General features: G+C 33.4%; 1 protein-coding gene across 3 annotated transcripts in view; it reads right to left on the bottom strand.

Moving 5' to 3' along the window:
- The window catches only part of Grid2 (glutamate ionotropic receptor delta type subunit 2), a 1419378-nt gene that overhangs the window by 317243 nt on the left and 1084979 nt on the right, over positions 1-17156 (bottom strand). For all 3 annotated transcript variants that reach the window (XM_076864706.2, XM_076864707.2, XM_076864705.2), the window contains one exon: positions 14196-14508. In XM_076864706.2, coding sequence (XP_076720821.1) covers positions 14196-14508 — 313 coding nt within the window. The remainder of the gene's footprint in view (positions 1-14195; positions 14509-17156) is intronic.

Genomic DNA, 17156 nt, shown 5'->3' on the forward strand with positions numbered 1-17156 from the left:
TACTGAAATTCAAAGGATCACTTTTCACATTTGAAAATTACAAAACACTGAAGAAATGAAGAAGATACTCAAAGGTGGAAAGACCTCCTATGTCCATAGTTTGGAAGACTTAATATAGTTCAAATACCCATCTTGCCCAAATTGATCTAGAGATTCAATGTATCCCCTTCAAAATACCAATGACATTCCTTTTTTTTCCTTTTGATATCAGGGATTGAATTCAAAGGTGCTTAGCCTGTGAGCCACATCCAGCCCAATGACATTCTTCACAGAATTAGAAAAAAATTCTAAAAATCACATGGAAGCACAAAAGGCTCCAGATTGTCAAAGAAATCCTGACAAAAAGAGCAATGTTGGAATCCAAAGAATACTTGATTTCAAGACATACTATAGAGCCAAAGTAACTAAAAAAGCATTGTATTGTCAAAAACCAACCAGACACACAGAACAGAACAGAGAACCCAGATATTAATCCATGCATCTTCAGCCAACTGAATCTTGACAGAGGTGCTAAAAATACTTTGGAGAAAAGAGAGCACAAATGATGCTGGGAGAACTGGATATTTATAAGCAACAGTTTAAAAGCTGACCCATATTTCTTATCCTGGACAAAAACTAACTCAAAATGGATCAAAGACCTCAAGTAAGACCTAAAACTCTGAAACTACTAGAGAAAAACATAAAGGAAGCATTTCAAGATATTGAAATAGGCATGAACATACTGTATGTGCAGAGATACGAAAAATAGTGCTCTATATGTGTAATAAGGATTGTAATGAAAAAAAAAGATATTGAAATAGGCACTGATTTCCTGGATAGGATTCCAAAAGCCCAAGAAACACACAAACAAACAAACAAAACTGACAAATGGGATTGCCTCAAATTAAAAAGCTTCTGCAGAGAAAATGAAATAGTAGGGCAAAGACACAATCTACAGATTGGGACAAAATATTTTCTAGCTATTCATCTGACAGAGGGCTGATATCCACAAAAACAAAATAACTCAAAAAACATAACAAAACAAAAACAAAAACAGGTGATCCAATCCAAAAATGTGCAAATGATCTGAATAGACATTTCTCAAAAATAAAATTACAAATATCCAATAAACATGAAAAATGCTAGGTTATCAATAGCTATCAGGAAAATTCAAATCAAAAGAATAGTGAGATGCCATCTTGACCCTGTAAGAATGGCTATTTTAAAAAAAATGACAAAAGAACAAATGTTGATGAGGATATGGATAAAAAGAACCCTATGTACTTGTTGATAGGAGTATAAATTAGTATAACTACTACAGAAAATATATGGAGATCTCTCAAAAACTAAAAATTGAATTACCATGTGATCTAGGTATACCATTCCTGACTAAATATCTGAAGGAAATTGAGTTGTCATATGAAAGGGATACATGCATACTTATATTTATTGTGGCACTACTCACAGGAGTGAAGATATGGAATTAGCCTAGGTGCTAATGGGGAGGTAAAGAAAATATGGTATATATACATAATGAAGTAATAGCCATAAAGGAGAATGAAATCCTGACTTTCACAGCAAAATGTATGGATCTGGAGGAAATCATGTTATATAAGATAAGCTAGACTCATAAAGATAAGTATTGCATGTTTTATGTCATTTGTGGAAACTGAACAAACAGACAACCCAAGAACAAGCAAAAAACAGTAGGCAGTGAGAAGTGAATATAGGACTGGAAATGATGCACGTTTGTGTGTAGGGAGATGGGAGGGCAAGGACAGAAAGGTGGACGGACATGATCAATGCACAGTGTATGCACATATGGAAACATCACAGTGAATCCCATTAATGTGTACATTAAATATGTGTCAAATACAAAGCTGGGTAAGAAAAATATATACCTCTGATTTACTGATTTACTTTTTACATGTTGTCTGAAATGGATATTCATATTTGCTTGATTTGCAGACTAGAAAACTATTGCTGGATGTTGAAGCTCAGGTGTTCTAAAACTGCAAAGCATAACATATTCTGTAACCAATATATGTGAGTATATATATCCACCTAAATATCTACATAGTCATGTATGTATAAAATATAATCTTGACTCATCTAGATACAAATCTATATTTCTTTAAAACATATTAAAATTCCCAAATATGCTGGTGGATTTTAAAAAACAGAATAGAAATGGAAAAGGTTTGTCAATTGATGTCCTCTCTAATAATTACTTCTAAGTGTCTATTTTTTTTTGTCTTGTCATTTCTCTGATTAAAACATTTCAATGATTCTCCATTTCTCTCAGGATAGAAGTCAAAGTTGACAAAGCCCAATCTCATCTGAAGTGTGGATCTCGTGACCTCACCAGTTACTAAGTAATTCTTCTGTCCTCTTTAGGCAGGTACTTTGTGATTCCCTCTACCTGATCATTCATTCTTCAAACATTCACAATATTCCTTCCTATCCTTAGCATTTTGTTCAATATCAAATTCTCAAAGATTCTTACTTTGACAAAAGGAAATCTGAACCATTTCACACATGCTTTCAGTTTCCCTCACTTAGAAATATTATTTCTATAGCTTTTGAGTTCTGAGGTACTTATTTATTTAGCATACTTATTGTTTTTGCTTGTGTCTACTTACTAGAATATAAGCTCCATGAGGGCATAATTGTTTTCCTTGTGAAGGTAGCATCAGGTGCTCGAATGGTGCCTGGCACATTATTGACAATCAATAAATGTTGAATCAATGAATGATCTTTAATTTGAACCCCTAAAACTTAGTTCCAAGATACATAAAATATGCTTAATCTGGAAAGAAATGTTTCTCTTAATTTATAAAAGTGTACATGAATGTTACTCAATTGACAAAGGGTATGTCTCAGCAAGGAACTCGGATATATTTTTGAGGTCTTCCATATTCATTAAGATGTCTTAATGAATATATATCATATATAAAGAATACATAAATGATGCAAAATGACTCAAAGCCATTTCACTTATTTCAACAATGAATGCATAACGAATCTAACACTCTCTTGTTCAAGATAGCATTAAATAAAGGTAGTTTATTCCCAATGTAAAAATTGTAGCCAATGGTGTAGTTAATTAAGAGAAAATGTCAATAGAACTTAACATTGTCGCAGGATAATGGCTCCTGCTGCTAGATATATGTCAAGAGAAAGATAAACAAGATGGAGTGATTTATGAAGCAGTGCCACACTCCAGGCAATGCATTTCCAGAGGATTACAGCACTCTTTGGGTGGTGATGTAAGGCAGAGGACTAAAGACTAAGTGGCCTTAACCCTTTGCATGGCGCAACAACAGCACGGAAATGTGGCGCTTGCTGACAGTCCCTGCTGAGAGAGCAGATTGTTTCTGTGAATAGAAAGAAATATAATGCTACTAACGATCTAAGTTAAGATAGAATGCCAACAACAAATCTTCTTGGCTTAGCTGATAGTTCAATTACTTGAAGGGGTCACACTCTTTCAGTAGTTAAAAACCAACAAATTTAGAATTATCTCTAAAATATAGACTTCTCAAAAATTATTTTAGGTAACAAATGACTGCTGATTTAGGAACTTGGTAATTTTTCTCAGCAAAATCTCATCTAAACAATTTTTGGAAAAACATCCAAAGATCATTTATTCCTTTACAATAATTTTAATAATGTAATTCAATTTATTTTTAGATCATTAAAATTAATTAACTAGTTTCAAAGATGGTTTTAATTCAGAATCAACTTTTAGAGTACTATCCTGGTAATCTGGCTTCACATCAAACTCAGGACACTATTATGTGCTTTGAGTTCTTAGAGTGAAGTCACAAATTTTATTGATTATTGAGAAACTGTTTTCATAGCTGGTATGGTATATTCTAGGCTCTAATAATAGAAAACAATGTAAAACCTTCATTATATTATCTATATATTTTCTATTCATTATGCTATATTTCATGGGTATTTTAAACCTTTTACATTCAAGTAACAATGAAACCACAGTTTAAAAAATTTGAGGCATTCTTTTAATAAAATAAATCTTTAAGTGCTGGGGATGTAGTAGAGTACTTGCCTAGTGTGTATGAGGCCCTGGGTATGATTCCCAGCACTGTAAAAAAAGAAAGAAAGAAAGAAGGAAAAAACAATAAAAAAACTGTAGCATAGCATTTGATATATTTTATTTATATATTATTGATAAGAATGCTTTTAGTTATTAATATAGCAAACTATCATATAGTTACTAACCTATTTTAAAATCATAAAATATTTTTGTTTGCAATATTAGTGCTGTTGTGTTTTTTTTAGAAAAATTAAAAAATGAAATACTATCATCATCATTACCATTAGAAAGGTTCATATGGTTCTAGTCTGGAATCAGTGGGAGTTTGTGAACATTTCTTAGTTCAGGAAAATCAGACTCTGAATGTTGTTTATGCTTAGTAGTGCACTATTTTTAGCCACAAATATCAATATATATATTCCAAAATCAAAACACATATATACATGTGTTTTAATAGAATGTTAGTTCCTTGAAGATGAGTTTTTTTTTTTTTCCAATCTCAAAAGCACTCAAGATATAAATTGTAAGAACTTGGAAACAAAGTTTGTAATTGCACCAAGTTTGAGTTCTTTATTTGTTGTATCCCTGGCTATGTTATGCCATAGTCTATAATGACCACATGTTGCTGTGGTTTGGCAATGGTTTGAGTATCCCCTTCAAATTTGTGTGTTGGGCACTTGGTTCCCAGGGTGGTTGTGTTAGGAGATGGAGGTGGGGCCTCTTGGGAGATCTATAGGTCAATTGGGAGTGAGCCCTTAATAGAGGTTAAAGTAGTTCTCATGTGAACCCTTCATAGTTTTTGGAAAAGGTCTATTCAAAAGGCTGTACTGGTCACACCCTTATTTCTGGCTTCCTAACTATTGACTGATCACTTCTGTAACATGTGTCCCTACAGACAGCCATCTGTCATGATGTGTTGAAGCCAAAAGGCCCTCACAAGAACTGAGCCAATGCCAGCTCCTTGTCCCTTAAACCTCCAAAACTGTGTGCTAAGTAAATCTCATTTCTGTATAAAATTTTCTTGCCTCAGTTATTTCATTATTGCATGAAAATGATGGCTAAAACATATGTGGTAATGATGTATGAAAAAGGGAAACATGTTTTTATTGTTTTTCATGTTTAGTTGGTTGATATAAAGTAAATAGGAGTTTGTTAGTGTACAGTTTTTATCATGAGAATTTTCATTAGCTAGATCAGTTTTTCTAACATATTTCCTTATACCTAATTATAATTTGCATCTTTAAAAGAATGCTTATTTTCTGTGAGGTAATGATGAGTTTATAAAGGATTATACAATGTGAGTGGTTCCATCTCTTATAGCTTGCAAAAACACTGGGGAAATAAAAATTACAATACTGAATGCCTACTTTATGTCATTAACACAGTTCTAAGCATTTTATATCTATTAACTCCTAATATTCTTCAAAAATCTGATTAAGTAGGTGATTATTATTTGGGGAACTGAGGTACCTTGAGGTTTAAGAAACTTGTCTAATGATACATAGCTAGCCAGTGGTAAAAACAGGTTTAAAACTGAGCTGCCTATCAAAAAAAAAAACACAAATATATTTAACAGTAGGTTAATCAGATATTTATATCCTAGAATCAAATAATTTTATAGTTTACAGAAAATTTTAAAGAATCTGACATTTATTGATCTACATCTGTTTGATCAGGAAACAAAGATCAAGTGAGTTAATTGAACATTATTTCTTTCATTGTCAATAGGTAAAATATTGGCTCTTATCCTGTGTAACTCTCTTTATTTGGGGGGGGCAGGTACCAGGGATTGAACCAGGGGGCACTTGACAACCTATATATATCCAAAGCCCTGTTTTGTAATTTATTTAGATTTAGAGACAGAGTCTCACTGAGTTGCTTAGTACCTTGCTTTGAACTCACAATCCTCCTGCCTCAGCCTCCCAAGACACTAGGATTACAGGTGTGCACCCCCAAGCCTGGCCCTGTGTAATTCTCTTGATAGGTCATGACTTGGTATGTATTTGAGAAAGTGCAGTTTGCCAAATTGCAGGGTATCTGTAAATTCAATGCCCCACATGTCTTGTGTTTTCCTGAGTAGCACAGGACAGATACAATTCTATAATGGCACTGCGTGTTCGCTAGCTTGTGTCACTTGTACTAAAGTTCCATAAAGAAAGACCCCATGCTGTTTTATTCACCTTTGTGATTAGATAATAATTCTGTTTAATATTCAAGCAGATGTTTCCTAGAGAATGAAGAATTTAAAGTAAAGGCAGAAGAAATACTTTTAAAGCATGCTAAGCTTGAGTTTAAACAATGGATATAAACGTTAAGTGCCAGAAAACAACTGAAGCAGATAGGACAAACTGTAAAGCAATCCCAAATGGATTGTTAATTTAGAGTCTAGGAGACAGAGCTGTAAATATAAAGTGACTATAAATTTCGTCCATGGCTACAAATCAGAGAATACTTTGGTGTATCCATAGTATGGAACTAGGGATCATACATTGGTCTTTTGTTAAATTTTGGCACACACACACACAAACACATACTTATGCACACAATTACATATGTAATAAAGAATTACATAAAGAACATAGTTTACAAATAAGAGACACTGATATATATATATATATATATATATATATATATATATATATATGATGAAAAACATAATGTAAACTTATACTTTATATTACACATTAAAACTTTTATGGTTATGATTGTAAAAAAAAATCAAAAAATGATTGTGTCTCATTCAAGGATGTTTAACAGAATGTCACTGGACATTATTACTCATCATTTGGGTGCATTAAAGAAGAGAATCCTAAAGACAGAAACAGGTATATTACAGTTGGCTTATAAGGTTACATTTTAGAGTTAGGTTAAAAGCTAAATCTTAAATTTCAAAACATGTTGATTTTGTTTTTGAAGGCTGTGGTCAGTCTGCTATACTTTCAGAAATATAACCATCATTATTAAGCCTCTAATTACGTATTCATAGATGAAAAGGCAAAATGGATTCAGGTTTGGGCATGTCAAAAAGAAATTGAATTCCAAATTTATATTCTAAATTGCTGTTCTCTCCTTTTATCTGCAGTCCCTTGAGCCCAACACTTCACCTTAGATCAATCCTAAATCATCTTTAGAATAAATTTATCTTTGGTGATGCCTGTTCCTATTCTTATTACTTAAACTGAGAAGAATTGTGATATGGTACTGTAAAAACTCTGCCAACAGCTCAGATGTCAGGCAAAGCATCTTTTAAAGGACCTGTAAAAATCTATTCTTTCATTAAATTTAGGCTTTTAAAATGTGTTTTCTTAAAGTATCCCTTTTATTTGTTTCATATCTCTTAGGACACCTCTCTGATTCTGTTAAATATAAAACTATTACTCTTTTTATTTACAAGTAGATTGAAGGAGTCAAGAAAATGTTATTTGGGACAGTTCTTATATTATTATTATTATTTTCAAATATTTTTTTAGTTGTCGATGAACCTTTATTTTATTTACTTATTTCTACGCAGTGCTGAGAATTGAACCCAGGGCCTCACACATGCTAAGTAAGCACTCCACCACTGAGCTGCAACCATATAACCCCAGCTCTTGTATTATAATCAGAAATTGGATTCATTCTTCATGTTCTTTAATTACTTTTAACCCTTTAAAATCCCATTTGGCATGGGAAAGGGTTTTCTGGCAAAAAGCAGGAAAAATAGGAGTTAACATAAATGATTTTCGGGAGCATATTGCATGCTTATAGTTCATGGAATAACTGCTTAGCTCATTACAGTTCATTGAATGTTAATTTATTTATATCTTAGCCTCATAGAATTGTTCTACAGGAACACAAATTACTCCCCATTGTTGGTGGAATTTTAACTCTCTCAGCATGAAAGTTCAGCTTTTTTCTTTTTTTTTTTCTTTTGGTGGAAGATTTTGGTGAGAAAATGAAAGAAAATGTACTCCTTGTCATATTTTAAATCAGCAAGGGGAAATTCTCAAGTGGATATGACAGCACTCAGAGTGCTTGGCAATCCCTTTGTTAAGGACTGCCAATCATTATTAACAACAACAGAGATGTTGTTTGAACATAAATAAAAATTACCCAGAGCCTCTCTGAGTTAATACCTGTAAGAACAGAATGTAGAAAGAAATTCGTCTTTATAGCCCAGTTAACCTGTCACTGGGAATTACTCTCTTTTCCCTGTGTTCATTAATGTCAGTAAACAACAGAGCTAGCCAATATCATTTTTGTTATATACAAATTGAATGTGAAATATCAGATAACGTTACAAATGAATGGCTTTAGCTATTGCATTCCAAGTCTTGAATTCTTTTGGGTTTTGTGAATAAGACTTGGTAAATTTCATATATTTGATGTCTACACTATTAAAACGGGTGTCTTTTTGAGTTATTCTCTTATGCAAAGTTTTAAAGAGATAGAGTCTCCTTCATCAGCAATCTCTCCTGTTGCCCAGTTCAATACAGAAGACTGTCTCCTCTTCTTGTAGAAATGAGAAAGTTGTGATTCTGTATAACTGTGTAATCCATCTGGCAGTGGGAAGAACTTTGTTGTCTTCCAAAACTATCCTTGGATTTAAAAACTCAAGTTGCTTCCCCTGTTCATTTTTGTGCAATATCACCAAGCTATTTTTGGTATTCTACCACTTATAAAGATTTTCTATTCATCACTAGCATTGGTGAAACTATTCAATCTTTGAGAAAACTACTAAAATCAATTTTCCTTCTTTACCCTTTTAAATAATTTCATCTGCTTTTCTCATAAGAAATGGTTTATTTTGGTTGCAATTTGTCTAAGATTCATTGGCATGGAGTAGAATACCCTTGCAATGACTCTCTTATTTAACATCACATTCAAACATCTATGATATGCATGGCACATAGTATACCCAAGGCATATTTGTTAAACCAAATATTTGAGAGTTATTCCTTATTTTCCTTTCAATCCTACTGGTCCAGGGACACTGTTGGTATCTAATGAATATTTGCTGATAAATTTGTATATGGTTGCTTCAAATATTTTACATGGATATATATATATATATATATATATATATATATATATATGAGCTATCCTCATATGCTTTTGTCTGATTTCATATATATGAAATCAGACAAAAGCATATGAGGATAGCTCTTAATAGCAAACAAGTTACACCCAACCACATTTTTGAACAAGTCATTGAGGTTCTCCGTGATCTAGTTGATATTAGGAGTCATGAGCAATAGCTGGGTGCAGTGGTGTACACCTGTAATCCCACATACTCAGGAGGCTGATATAGGAAGGCAACATGTTTGAAGAAGTCTGGTAAACTTAGTGAGACCCTGTCTCAAAATAAAAATATAAAAATAATTGGGGATGTAGCTCAATGATAGAGTGTTTCTGCATTCAAGATTTTTTATTGAAATAAGTAAAGGACTGGAGATATAGCCCAGTGGTAGAACAGTTGCGTGGTGTGTACAAAGCCCTGGGTTCAAATCCCAGTACTGCAGCAGAGAATCATTTCTAATACATTAAACATAGGAGATCTGCAGAACTTAAACTCCAGTTTTTTTATGTATGTTAATTTCAAGGAGATGCATGTAGACATGGAGATAGAGGAGGATGTAAAATGACAACAAAACTTGTATAAAATTGGTCTCTCATTTGTGCATTTACAACCTAATTCACAAGCTCTAATGTTCCAGCTAAACAGATGTACTGAGTTTATCTCTATAATGGACCATACTGCTTTTGCACAGTTGAATTCCCTGAGCTGTTTTTGCAGAATGTTTTGAAGTTACAGATTTTTTTAAAGATCATGATTAGTAAACAACTCATATATTTAACATTTTTCTGCTTTTAGCTGTCCCTGAACTCTTTTTCAGAAATCTATCTGGTAACACGTGAAATGCATCTTTATCCCTATTCAATCTGGTATAGTAGCTCAATAAAGATTGTAATTTTGAAATAACAGCTGTACTTCCTCTTAAGAGACTATATTTTTATTGGAAATTACCACTAACTCCAGCTCCTTTGCCTATGCAATGGACACTGCCACTGATTGATTCTCTTTTTCACAGGGTTTATGGGCCTTTTCCTAATTTATTTTTAATCAGAGCATAAAAATGTTCTCAGTATCTTTTAATGAATTCACCTTTTCATTGTTAGCAAGTGGAGGAATAGCAGCTTTTCAAAGATAAAACAGTTAATCATATGCAATTCAACATTATCCATCATTATGAATTTGTATAAATGTACAATCAACTTACAGGCTGTGCAGCTTATTTAAGGAAGCAGTTGGGATGCAAAGGTGCTTAACATATTTATAACTGTTGCTATCTGCTGCATGTTTATAGAACTAGGAAAAGCTTACTAACCATATGGATAATTCTATTTATCTTGTTTTGTTGTTGGTTGTACTCCAAGACTTACTGAAATTTGCCTACCTGGAGGAAGAATTCAGAAAGCCAATCCATACTCAAACCAACATCCTCAAAAATAATTCTTCAACCTATAGGAAACTTTATTTATGTTTTTCCACTCTAACTTATTACAAAAGATACTTGGTAGGGACATTACAAAAACTTCCTCTTTGGTTTATTGAGTTTCAGGTCATTGGGGGGACAATTTTACTAACATTTTTATTTAAGATTGTAATCTAATAAATATAATATTGCAGTTAACTCCATGTTTGATTTAGTTAAGTTTTTGGCATTCATTCATTCATTAAGCTGGTCATTATGTATTCATGAAACATCTAATGTATACAAGACACTGAAATGCAGGCAAGAGGACTATGAAGATAAATAGAATGTCTTGTACTTAAAGAATTCAAGTGAAGACAAATGAATAAAAGATACAGTGTGTCAATAAGTACTATAATAAATATATATTGATAAGCCTAGAAGATAGTCCCATGTCCCAGCAAAGACTTCTTGAAAGGAATGAGATCAAAGCAAGAGATGGAGAATGGACAGCAATTTACCACAGAAAAACACAGTGTGGGAGCAGAAATAATGGCTTTGGTCATAAAGCCATCTCAGGAATTCAAGAGGCAGAAACAAAAGTGGAGAAACAGAAAAGTCTTATTTTTATAGGACTAAAACCAGTGTAGAGTAACTAGAGAATTACATGTGGGAAGTGAGAATCAGGAGATGAGAACTGAGCATGGATGGGAGCCAGATGGGAGCCTATGGTTTACATCTTAAAGAACTAAGGCCTTTTAAATGTGAGTATTAAGGAGTTAAGGGAATACTTGAAAATGGAAATTATGTGGTCATATTTTCATGGCAGTGATCATTTGAGTATGGGTGCAAGTATGTCTGTCATATATTTGAAAGGGACAAAACTGGAAAAAGAAAAATCTGTAATGAGATTGCTATACTTCAGGTGAGAAATAAGGGCCTAATCTAGGTAACAAACTAGACTAATCTCTCTAGGTGAGAGGAGATTTTCACTCCTAGAAATATATAGGAGGTAAAATTCATAGGACTTGATTATAGTTGAACATGAGAGGTGAGAAAGGAGAAGAAAACAAAATATTTTAAAAGTCTCTGTGTATGTCTAGGTGGTTGCTGAGGCCTCAATAGGAATAAGAATATGAGAGGCCAAAAAGTTTAAGTGTAAAATGAACTCAAGTTTGGGCATGATGAGAGTTGTATTCCTGTTGCATACAGAAAATGGTCTAGTTTACACTTAGTTACACAAATCTGAAGTTCATGATGGATAATATAGATTTGTGAGTCATCTGCATATGGGTGATTGTTGAAAGTATGCTCAAACAAATTGGAAAGTGAAGAAATGAAATGAGAACAGGTTAATTATATCTGACTTCTATTTCTAGTCAATGCTTATATTTCTCAACATCCTCTGGAGAAATCAACTGCCACACAGTGAGTGAGGCCAAACTATCCCAGGAAGAGAAATCACATGAGCAGACTCACAAGTAGAAAAATGAAGCCCATATTTCACAGCATAAACCACCCAACATGCAAGTGCAGCACACAGACTTCAGATGATTTCTGCCTTTCACCTAGTGGATGCCTCAGACATCATGGAGCAAAGACAAACCTTGGCTTCAATAACATGTTTACTGCTAAATCAAATGAACACCTTTCAAGCTCTAATCTTACTTAGTCCTTTGATATTATTAACAAATTCTCTATCTTTAAGTATTGCCTTTTTCTGATAATTGTATTACTGGGTTCTGATCTTTCCTTACCTCCTTCTAAGGACTCCTATCAGTCACCACTGAGGGCTCCTCCATCCATTCCTTTCCTTAGGGCTTTGTTCTATGCCTTTTATGGACCAGTGGTCCTTAATCAGGAGTATTGAAATTTGTCCAAATGATCTTAGTCACTTTCATGGCTTCAATAATTTCCTATATGCTAGTATTTCATATATATATATAGCCTAGATATCTCTTTTGTATATATGACAAATATATCAAACCACTAACCAAGCACTAGAAATACCCTCTGGTTTGCACCAAAATTAATGTATCATCTGCTCTTTCATATCTTTTTTGTTGTTGTTTTCTTCATTTCGGTAAATAAAATCAACATCCAACATACATACTTTCCTAACTCAGAAACATAGGATAAAACTTAATTTCCTTTTTCCTCCTTCACTACCAATTCCCGTATCACGATATAGTTATTCAATTCTGTTGGTTCCATTTAATCAGTACCCTTCCCTTGAATTCCAATTCCACCATGCCACATTAACTCTTTACTGGGTTATTATAATAATTTTCTAATTTTTCTTACATTCCACAGTGTTTTTCCCCCCCAATCTATTATCCACATTATAACCAGAATATTTCTGCAGTAAAAATCTGAGCATCCTTTTCCTGTATACCTTTAACTAACTGATCACTTCCCCAAAGATCAGTTTGAACTCCTAATAACAAATATATTTTTGCCTTCAACTTTACAAACTCCCCTCAACATAATTTTATCCCAATGTCTCTTTCACGTCTTGGTCTAAAATTTTATCCCAACTATTTGTATCCCCTTTCCTCTACTAATGAATGAATTAAAAGTTCTGTGACAAATATATAGCTAAAGATAACATTGGGAGCTCTTATATGGAAGTGGTAGAGAGAAGGGGGAGAGGGGAATGCTTCCAAAGGCTTATAGGCCAGGTTAGAAGTGAGACAGTGGAGAGGAAGGAGGTACACACATCATTGGTTTTTTTTTTTTTTTTTTTTTTTTTGGCATTGCTGGAGCTTGAATACAGGGCTCTTCATGTGCTACGAAAATGCTCTACCCTTGAGCCACATCTCTAGCCAAGACTAGCCTTTGATTAATTAAATGAGAATAGATAGAATGAAGTTTAATGAAAGATCCAACAGCAAGTGGGAATTGAAAGTAAGGTGTTATTAAGAGCTATAAATATTAAGGTAAAATTGTCACAGGTCTCTGTTGAAACACATAACTCTCCTGTTCAATACACAAGTTGATCTTGCAAGAGACTACCGATTCCCTTATTATTTCATTCTCTATGAGGACAGTAGTCTCAAATAAAGGATGAAATAAATATTCCATTCTGAGAATCAAGGAATTAATCAGATGGGTTTAAAGAAGAGAGCAGATAGGATATTAAATAACGAAGCACAGGCATTCTTTAGAATATAATGAATTCATAGGTTAAATCATTAGTAAAGATTGTATATGAAAGTGAGAGATAAAATATACTACTTCTTATCAGACTCTAAAATTAGCCCAAGTCTTTTCACTGCTAATGAATATTTTCAGTTCCTGAAATAACATCACTGAACAAAGAAGTCCTAACATCTCTCATACATCACTACTTTCTCTAGTGATAAGTAGTTTCGTTGCAATAAGGCTATTTCCTCAGAAAATCAGTTTGGGGAAGAAATTCTGATCTTGAGGTATCTTGTGAATCTTAACTCTGACATTCACTTTTGCCTTGTTGATAAAACTGAGCTTATACCAAATGACAATGAGCCATTATTGCTGGAAACCTGCTGGGTTTGAGATCCACTAGGGGAGAATAGAAAATGTTCTTTTCTGAGCATTGCTTTGAGGACCCTTTAGAACTCTTATTGATGTCAGATTCAGAATCATCCTAACTACATTGCATTTTAAAACAACATGCTCCTTTTTTTTTTTTAATAACAAAAGGTAGTTTTTCTTCTTACCTTGCTGTACAAAGGATCCATACACAAACCACATGGAGTTGTAGAGTGTAGTAGATGCCATTGATCCCATTTGTAACCGTGGAGGATTAAGCCAGTTCAAGAGGTAGACCAGTAGACCCACCAGAAGGACTGTTCCAGCAATGCAGGCCCACAGAGAGAGATCAAACGGAGCCAGACAGGCAAACATATCCACAGTCTTTTCAGCCCTTCGGAGTAGAACCCCCACTGAGTAGTCCATGTAACGTGTTGTGAAGTCCACCACATTCTCACGGTCCGGGGTGATGGTTAAAGCAGAAATCCCTATGTCAGCTCTCTGAGAAATTGAAAAAAAAAGGGAATATATTAGTAGTGTGAAAACAACTTGATTTGTAGCACTTCAGCTTGCCTTGAGGGAAAAAAAATAGATGCCTCAGGCAACACCTTGAGACTTTTTTTATATAAACTGAAAACATATAGAGATTTCTCATGGAAGAGCTACGTGTGAATTTTGTATTTCTCACCACAAATCCTACCCCACCAGACGCAAACAAATTACCTTGTTCATATTATCAGTGCATGTGAAATCAGCAAATACCTCAGACACAGGTAACATATGAAGAAAATTGCCTTCTTTTCCTTGAATCATTTTATCAAAGCCATCATTGACACAGTAGAAAGAAAAACATACACAAGTATTCCAAGAAAATGCTTCCAAAATATTAACTATGTTGTTAACTTGTGAATTATTAGGTAGGTTATTTAAAAGCTTCAATGTGACATTTTACCTTTGGTTTAAATATCTCTGAATAAAAATTTATATTATTGGGCTCTTATATAATAGAGTTTGTTAGAGCTTTCACTGCATTGTTATATAGTGTCAGATGCCAGAGTCTCAACCAGGATTCTGTTGTATAAACTTCAAAAGCATTTCAATGACAATTAATGATTAAGAAGGCAGATAATTTTTCCTGGAGCTATAACCCCTTTTCTCAGTATGTGTCTCTTCAGAGTCTCAGTGATTGCACTTACAACTATAGCGCATGCTATTTTAATTATTTAAAACTCATCACAGAATTTCAGTAAAGCACAGAATAAATGAATTCACATTTACATTCTATGGTATAATACATATTTAAATATCTAAAAGATGCATCTTGAAATAATAATCTGTGGCTGTGATTAAAGCTGTGGAAAGCCCCTTTCCAGACAAATACAAACACGAGTTAAGTTACATGTTGAAGTTTCTAGTTATTTTTCTTTCTTATGTTTTATAAAAAAGAGTAGAAATTTATTTTATAACTTTTGGAGATCAAGAAAAATGTAAAGAAAAGTAACATGCCAAGTGTAATAATAAACCAATTTAAGATTCATCTGGTCTTGGAAATAATAATGCTCTTAATGTTATAGCTCAAATTAAATAGTGAGTGGTGTGTGCAAAGCTCAGTGTTAAGTATTCAAATAATTGTTTTTTCACTGAATTCTTACAATGAGCTATAAATAATGTATTTTCTCCATTTTGTAGGCTGAGATACTAAAAATTGGAGAAATTAAATTATCTGTTCAATTCTCAGTAAACACAGAGGTGAATTAAAGTGGTTTTCTTACTTGGAAGATTGTATACATGACTGTTTTATCATATTGCAAGATATTATTCATTTTCCAAAAGACCCATATTGGAGGAGGTCAATGTAACAAGTTTCAGGATAAATTTTTTTCTTATGAGAGATTGAAATTTTTCATTTTTTAAAAAATGAACTTCTTAATTGCTGTAAGGCCATATTTATATATGAACTACAAGTTCAGAATTACTAAACAAATTGGTATTAAGCTTACTAATTCTACATGAAAATTGGATTTGTAGAAAAATAATTAATATTGTTTTCAAACTCACATTTTATGTTTTTATAGCTACGTAGTTGGAATTGGGTCTTTTCAGAATGAATATGGTACCTGGATATTTAGCTTTCCACTCCTGTCTCTTCTGAGCTTCAATTTATCTATTTGTGAAATTAATGTTAACTGTTCAGCAACACTATTGTGAACTGATTCATTTATCTTGATCTTAATGGCAAATAAATAACTCTCCAAGATTCAATTAGGCTCTCAGAAGGTGCATTTACTTTTTCAGGCTGGTAAAGTACTATGGATCAGTAATTTACTAATTGGTGCACTAGTGACCCAAAGCATTTAATGACTCAATCCAAAGTCAAAAACTTCTACCTAAGGAGGAATTTACTGACATGTGGATTAAATATTTGTAAAATGTTTGTAAATATTTTGCTAACAACTAATTGTTCTATATTTAAGTGATTATACCATGGAACATTTCCTCCATTGATTTTAGTAATGGATAATGCATATTTCTAGGTATCATAAAGTGAATTTCTATAAGGTAAGAAAAATAACTAGAGATTTATTCATTTACCAAGGAAAAAATAAAAGTTTATGTTGTTTACACTTAATTATTGTTATGGTTTGGATGTAAGGTGTCCCACCAAAGCTCATGTGTGACACAATGCAAGAAGGTTCAGAGGCAAAATGATTGGATTATGAGTGCCTTAACCCAGTCAGTGAATTAATCCTCTGACAGGGATTAACTGAGTGGTAACTGAAGGTAGGTAGGGTGTGGCTGGAGGAAGTAAGCATCGGGGACATGGCTTTGGGGTACATATTTTGTATATTGCTAGTAGAGTCTCTCTCTCTGCTTTCTGACCATGATGTGAGTCACTTCCCTCTCCCACACTCTTCCACCATGTTGTTCAGCTTCACCTCAAGCCCCAAGGAATGGAGCCCACTGTCTATGGACTTAGACCTGTGAAACCAGGAGCCTTTAAATAAACTTTTCCTCCTCTGCAATTGTTCTGGTCGGGTCTTTTAGTTATAGCAGTGAAAAAGCTAACTAAAATAATTATTAATAAATGTAACAAGTTAGTTGCCATTTGTCTACAGAGAAATTCTAAATTCAAGGTCACATTCAGCTCC

Source organism: Callospermophilus lateralis, chromosome 8, assembly GCF_048772815.1.
Source record: "Callospermophilus lateralis isolate mCalLat2 chromosome 8, mCalLat2.hap1, whole genome shotgun sequence".
In the NCBI taxonomy this organism is placed as follows: Eukaryota; Metazoa; Chordata; class Mammalia; order Rodentia; family Sciuridae; genus Callospermophilus; species Callospermophilus lateralis.